A 7,265-nucleotide genomic window follows, 5' to 3' on the forward strand; every position below is an offset into this window, starting at 1 on the left:
TCTGGGTGGTGGTCAGAGGCTCGTGGGCTTTGTGGTCAGAGTCAGGGCCCCTTCTGGACTGGAGCTGGGGCTGTGACCTTGCTGGGCCTTGTCTGCCCAGGGTCGAGACAGGGCCTGTGACCCTGCCTGCTTCCTCGGAAGGCGAGAGGGGTCTCCCCTGGTCATCCCTGGGGTACCCGGGACAGAGTAAGCGCTCCAGAAATGCCAGCTGCCGGCACCTGTGTGGTCACTGTTCATGGCCACGCGACAGGGTGGATAGCTCTTCACGGGGGACCTTTCCCTACGTCCTGTCACTCTCCTAGTAGACTGCATTTATCTCTTTCCATCTGGAGCATATTTAGTAGCCTTGTTGACCTCATTATTTCATTTCAACAAACATTTATTAAGCGACTGGGTGGTTTAATTAAACAAATATTTACTGAACGAAATGGGATGGTGGCGTGAGGCCCGCGCGGCTGGTGGCACTGAGCGCCCTCCCCGCGTGTCTCCCGCAGAGAAAGGCGGCTCCGCGCCCGCGGGGGGCCCGTCCAGGCTCAGCAGCAGCAGCTCCTCCGAGTCGGGCAGCAGCAGCTCCAGCGGGTCCAGTTCCGACAGCAGCGACTCGGAGTAGACGCTGGACCGGAACAGAACAAACGATGTCGCACACGCCGAAACTCTGCGGTGTCCCCTCCTATGGTTAATATACTACTTTTGTTCCATGGTGTGCAGGTTTTCTTTTTAACTCAGTGTTACGATATCTCCCAGTTCTGCTTTCGTAGGTCAGAGATCTGTCCCGTGTGTGCGTTAGGCTTGATGAGAAGGTGTGAACTCTGCGTAAAGTCCCTTTGTCATAACCGAATCCGAGCGCTCGGAGACAACTTCAGATGTGAGCCCGGTGGCCGTAGAAAGCCGCGAGAGAGACAATCTGAGGGGCCTTGCGAGCATCCCTTTTGTGTGCCCAGCCTGGTCAGTGGCTCCAGAAGGAATGTTGTCACGGAAGTTTCCCTGCAGTGGGTACCGTATTGAAGGCTGTCACCTTTGCAAACAGGTGTTGTCTTTCTCATCTGGGCCTCAAGCTCCGGCCCTCGTGTCTGACGCGGCCGCCTCTTCCTGCAGGGGCTGAGGACATCGTGCCTGCTCGTGGGAACCGGGCTGGGCCCAAGTGAAGGGTCGTCACGGCCCAGCCCAGAGCGCGGAGCTCGCGGGGCGGGAACGGCGGGGGGCCTGCGTGCAGGGAGGGGCGTTGTGTCCTCTGAGCGTGGTGACGTCAGGCGCTCCCAGGAGGGGACACGGCCGCTGCGTGTGCACCGTGCAGGTTTCCATACACTGAAGCTTTTACCTCAACTTAAAAAAAAAGAAGAAAAGATTTAAAAAAAAAAATAAACAAAAGGAGACTTTTTTGTAAGGTTCAGCAATTTTCTACGAGAGCCCAGCCCAGCGTGTGTCCCGGACCTGCTAGCGCTGCCCCTGCTGCTGCACACTCTGGAACCGTTTCCTCCATTTTATGTAAATATAAATACTTTATTTATTAACACCATTGGTCATTTTTTTTAAAAAAAAAAAAAAAGAAAAAATCGCAGAAGAAATGCATTAAAAAAATAGCAGAGATGCAGGCCTTTGGAACAGTGAGAAGGAGACCCAGTTCTGCTGGACGGCGGACCCCCCTCCAGGTGCTAGTTTCTGTTGCCCGTGTGGTGCTCACGTCTGCGTGCACGCTCTCTTCCCCGGTTGGTTGGGTTTTCTGGTTTTTTCCTTTTCGTTTTGTATGCCATTTGGAGACTTACAGGTATAGACGACTTTCAGCTGCGGCATATTCTAATTTTTTGTTTTGTTTGTTTTGTTCTTTTGTATCCGCTTCTGGTCTCTTTAGGACTGTTTTAAAAGAAATCAATTTAGGGAACCCCAGTTATATAATATAAACTTTGTAATCTGAGAGAAAAAAATGTATAGTAAATTTAAGTCTTGATTTTTAACTTTCTATTGTAAAAAATAATAATATACAGAGTTTAACAGAAGGTTACGTTTTGGTTTTGTGTTTCCGGAGGCTGCCGTGTGGCCTGTGTGTGCAGGGACGCCCCAGACTGCCCAGCTGAGCCCTGAGCCTCGCGGCTCATCCCGGAAGGCAGGGCCGGCCCGGGCCTGCGGGTGGGGGTCCTGCTCCCAGCCCCCAGGGGCCTGGCCTGGCTGCTCTGCAGGTGGAGTCTTGTCTGGCCCCGGGAGGTCCCCTCCTGGAGGTTGCACCGCGCTCCCGGCTCGGGCCTTGTCACAGCCCAGAGATGACGGAAGCCAGGCGTCCTCCCAGCCTCCCTTTGAGGGGACCCTGGAGGGGGTGCTGGGCTTGGAGCTGTGCAGCCATCTGCCCTTTGGTGGCCAGCACTTCTGGATGGATGTAGGGACTAGTCAGTAACCTGACATGTGGCAATTTGTAGAAATCATAAAATCGATTCCGATCACACCGGCCCTCACGGATGTCCCCCCAGTGAGTGCAGAGCTCTGAGCGGGGAACGGGAGGCAGATTAGCTTTTCTAATTGCCGGTGATTCTGGCACTTGGTGAGTTTTCAGCCAGTTTGTTAAACTTTCATTAAGTTTTGTTTATAATAAAAATATGAATGGATTTTAAAGTTCCCATTTTTTAAAGTTACCCTTGTTTTTCAAAGGTATTTTCTAAATAGATCTTTAATGGAATATTTAAACTATGACTTTAAGGAACTAACACACGACAACTGATGGGTCTTCACGCAGGATGTGACTGGTCACGCGCCGCAGTGCACGTCCGGGTGATGCACGGACCCTGAGGTGGGGGTGCCGGGGTGTGGGGTACTCCTGCAGCACGCCCCTCCAGCTGCAGGGGAGCGAGGCGTCACCTGTGTGAGCCGCTGGGCGGGGAGGTGGCTGGCCCTGGCCTGGGCGTGTTCCTGCCCGCGGGTTCTCTGCCCAGGTGGAGTCCCGCCCACCTCTCCTCCTGCCACTCAGAGGGCACCGCTGGCCTGGCAGCCTCCTTGGGCGCGCAGAGCAGCTGTAGTCCATTGGTGCTGTAACTTTTGTAAGGCTTTCTGTCCAGACTTCAAAACTGATTTCTCTGCAGAGGTGTGGAGGATCGATGACGTCCTCACACCCTGGATGTCGGGCTGCGGTGACTGCCGTTTCCACGTCTTCCGTGTTGGGAAGACGCGGCTGTTCAGTTAGGTTGTCCCGGCGCTGAGAACTGTAGGCAGCTTTCCACGTGCTTTCTCGAGGGGCAAGGAGCAGGGGCGGGTCGTGTGCAGGCGTGGAGCCCAGTGCTCTGAGCGGCCCCTGGAGGCCGAGGGGCAGCTTGGGCGCTGACGGAACCCCAGAGACCCCGCCCCACGCTGGGCAGGGTCCCCTTGCTTACAGACTGTAGGACACGTTTTCTTTTGTGTTTGTGTTTGTTTTTGTTTCTTGCAGCACTCACGCCTTTTACAGTCTTTTGGGGAAAACCAACACCCACGTAAACAATGTGTCACATCCAGTTTAGTGCTGTCCCTTAATACTGGCGTAACACTTCCAGGAAGTTTTTCTTTTTTATATTTAAAATGTTGCTTTTCTGTATGATGTGCATGCAAGTTTACCGTAACTTTTCTTAAACTTTTTAGTGCCGTTTCTAGTATATTCCTGTAAATGTCAGTTACTGAAAATGAGTCCAATGTAAGTAGTTTTAGCTTGTTTATTGCAATGCTGGCCTCAACACAACAGAATAAAAATGGTAGAAAGTACTCTTTGATGTTCCTGGTAATCATGAACCCTGCTCCTGGGGCATTTGTTTTGTTTTCATAATAAAAAGCAAAAAAAAAAAAAAGGAAAGAAAGTCTGTGTGTTTTCCTGCTTTCTGTGCTGCCCCGGCTTGCGGCTTGCGTCTGGGCAGGAGATTCCGGCAGGAGATTCTAGAAGCGCTGGTCTGGAGGACCCTCCCTGGTGCGCGAGGGTGGTGACTCCTCCCTCCCTGTGTCCCGTGACTCGGCAGAAATACCCGCAGCGTCCGGGAGGGTTTCAGAAGACACTAAGCAGCTCTTGTCCGCAGCCTGGGCAGAGGCGCCAGTTAACTGGTGCTCTGGGACAAGCTGCCTTCTCCGTGGACGGACAGACCTCTGCTCTTCTAGCCCACCCGGTGCTCACGCCCTCCTGCTGTGCACCTCACGCTACCCTGAGGTGACTGCTGTGACGCAGGGGTCCAACGCCCAAGTCCGGCCAGCCCAGACGGACATTCGAGTGAAAGCACGTGAGGTGGGCTGCCACACTGAGGTTTGCCGCCACTCCGTGCAGAGCCTGGCGTGCTGTCAGGGCTCAGTGAAGAGTGGGGAGAGTTCTAATGCTTTGCAGAACGGCCTTGGTGTTGGAACCAGGCCTGGGGACACGTCCAGGGCACCCTGTCACTCTTGGCCAGACTGACCCTTCTCAACCAGACCAGCCTCCCTAAGGACAGACAGGGCCTCGTCTACCTCAGGCAGATGGTGTCTCCCTGCAGCCTAAGCGGCTTAGCACCAGCTGTCCTTTGCATGACGCAGTGCCCGTTTGTCCCACACACCCCCCTGACCCCTGCGGAGACTGGCCTGCGCACGCCGGTCCTCCCAGCGCTGTGCACGACTTCAGACTCTGTCTCCACGGGCCGACCTGACCACGACCCGTCCTCAGGTTAGTCTGAAGTGCAATGAGCCAGTGGCACATGGACATTCCAGATTAGCCTGTGAAGTTTGTTTCTTCCCAAGCAGGACTTACACTGAAGCACTGAAAGATGTAGACAGAACCAGTCCGGTCTCTACCGGGGCTCCTGCTGCAGAAGTCTCACTCCCGCAGGCAGGGCAGGAGCTCCAGCCCCGCACTGTGTTTCAGGAAGTCTGACTTCAGCCTCCTGGCCTGTGGCAGCAGAAAGTCCCGGGGGCTGCAGGGGGCTGCCGCTGACCAGGTCTCAGCTGGAAATGCAGTTTGGCCCAGCGGTTCCACTTCTAGGATATTTATTTGCTGATGAATCTGCACAGCTGCAGAGAGAACCACGTACAGCCACGTTCAGGACATGCTGTTTGCACAGACGACAGCCTCATGCCATCTCTGTGCCCATCTGTGGGCCCACAGAACTGCTCGTCAGATGTGAAGTGTGAGGAAATGCCCGTCTATACAGCTGAGCTAGAAAGAGAAGGGCAGGGTAAGAGGCATGCTGCAGACTGCGCTCGCTCACTGACAAGTCACAGAGGACGCTGGCAGCAGCTGTCCCTAGGGAGGGCACTTTTGCTTGGCTTTGTGCATTTCTGTATTGGGGTTTTTAGCAATCCTTAGATATTACTGTTATAAAAACATTGAAAGCCAAGTAAGATCTTAGGAACAAAGATAAAAATAAGAAAATGAGGAGGGGAAGGAGAGTCCTAAAGGAAGTTCATTTAGAAAAGAAAAATCAACTTTGATAAAAGACCCTTCCACATTTGCATAGCCAGGCAGACTTTAATCACAGCAGAGGGGAGATCTTTCCAAAATGGCTCAGGAAAACGGCGCGCACGGGTGGGCACTGGCTGCACGTGGGCAGCAGTGACAGACACATGTCACACCGTCAGCGGTGTAAGCTGTGGCCCCAGAGGCTGAAATACAATGTCCAGTGGAACCTGCCATGCAAGCCACGTCACTACATTTGAAATCACTGCAAGTAGCATGTGCGGGACTTCAAGCTTTTGGGTTTGCTCAGTGTGTCCTGGGTGCACTTGTGGGTACAACTCAAGTGCCTGGAAGCTACGTGTGCGTGTCACACAGAACGACCATTTTGGTGACTCAAAATGCAAGTGCAACAAAGCTCCCCTGGGCTGCCGCTGCTCACCGTCCGCGCTGGCCGCGGCGCACTCGGCTTCCATCTTGGCCGAGCAAATGGATCTGAGACCAACAGACATCCCTCATCTTCCTCAGACCTGACCCCTTCTGTACCGGGCAGAAGTGAATAACTGAACACAACCTACAAAAACTTGAAAAGGTGAGTTGTCACAGGAATGGAGGGATTGCTCTTGCTTGCTTGGAAGCATAACACAGAAACATCTGGCAGTGCCTGGAGGATTCGAATGTCACCACGACTGACCACGAGGGGCTGCAGAAGGAAAGTGTCCTGTCACACCGCTGTGTGCTGAAGGGCGTGGGTTTTTACACCACAGTTGGATCTTCATGTTCTTTATTCAGAATCTTCCGGTAAGGGTTAGAAATCAACACCTGAGTGAAACACAGGCCTGTTTTCCTCAGAACTGGCACCTGGGCTCAGGTTCCCACACTGGAGTCACATGACTGTGCAGAACTTGGACTGGCCCGTGTCCCGGGAGACCTCCAGCTTGTGCTTGTCCCGGACTAGGATGGCCTCGTTTCCATACTGGGAGTACCACATGCTTCGGCTCCTGCTCAGGTACGTCCCCGGTGGCACCGATGCCAACTTCTGCTGCTGCTGCTGCCAGATGAGCAGAGAGGTGTCCCTGTAGCGGAGGCGGGCATAGCCTTCGGACAGGGCTTTCTCTGCCAGCGGGACGCGGCCACTCATGCCCCTGCCCTCGCGCGGGCTCCTGCGCTCCCCGCTGAGACGGCCCTGGCGGGCGGAGAGCTGCCGACAGCTGGCACTAAATCAACTCATCAGATACATTTTCCAGCTTTTGGGCTTGAGGGGGCCTCGTTTAACTTAATGGTAGAAACGAGGGATCCGGCCCATTCGCAGGAACGTGCTCAGGAGGGCTGTGCTGCGGGGGAACCCGCGGCGCCTCCGAGCATTCTGCAGACGCGGACCATCCCGGAGACGGCACACGGGCAGGGCGGCGCCGGCCACGCTCCTCGGGCACAGCTGGGAGGCGACAGGGGCCAGGCACCGCGCCTTGGCAGGGCGGTTCTGACGCCGCGGCCTGGACTGCTGGGCTCGAGGAGAGGTATCCGGTGTCCTGAAGGAAAGGACATCGTCCCCCTAGGCGCAGGCGGAACGCGGCTCTACGCTGTCCATGCCGGCGGTGGCGCTTGACGCCCGTCGGGACGTGGACCCAGCGCTTGTTCTGTTCGGGCCAGTCGTCGTCGCGTCTTCCCGAAGGCGCCGCTACAAAGAAAGGGACATGCTGTGGGTGGGGACGGCCAGGGCCCCGGAGGGCACAGAATCCTAACCCTGGGCCAGCGGGCTCGGCCAAGCCAGCCAGCCTGTAACCATCGCACTGTCCCGGCCCCAGACGGGGAGTGCGACGCGTGCGCCATCCCGGTGCTGCGAGAAACTAACCTGGTGATGCGGGGACGGCGCTCGCTGCGCGTCGGGTCCTTCCCGGGCACCGAGGCC

General features: G+C 55.4%; 2 protein-coding genes across 3 annotated transcripts in view; one reads left to right on the forward strand and one right to left on the reverse strand.

The window, feature by feature from the left end:
• Positions 1-1,465, forward strand: part of BRD3 (bromodomain containing 3) — a 30,929-nt gene extending 29,464 nt beyond the window's left edge. For both annotated transcript variants that reach the window (XM_069474797.1, XM_069474798.1), the window contains exon 12: positions 495-1,465. In XM_069474797.1, the coding sequence (XP_069330898.1) occupies positions 495-610 (116 nt within the window). In that variant the 3' untranslated portion in view covers positions 611-1,465. The remainder of the gene's footprint in view (positions 1-494) is intronic.
• Positions 1,466-6,237: 4,772 nt separating this feature from the next.
• On the reverse strand, positions 6,238-6,682 carry BRD3OS (BRD3 opposite strand). The gene has a single exon (XM_069474799.1). It carries the CDS (start codon positions 6,495-6,497, stop codon positions 6,243-6,245), a length of 255 nt encoding a protein of 84 aa, XP_069330900.1. The 5' UTR covers positions 6,498-6,682; the 3' UTR covers positions 6,238-6,242.
• Positions 6,683-7,265: the final 583 nt, after the last annotated feature.

The sequence above is a fragment of the Eulemur rufifrons genome, chromosome 7, assembly GCF_041146395.1.
Source record: "Eulemur rufifrons isolate Redbay chromosome 7, OSU_ERuf_1, whole genome shotgun sequence".
Lineage (NCBI taxonomy): Eukaryota > Metazoa > Chordata > Mammalia > Primates > Lemuridae > Eulemur > Eulemur rufifrons.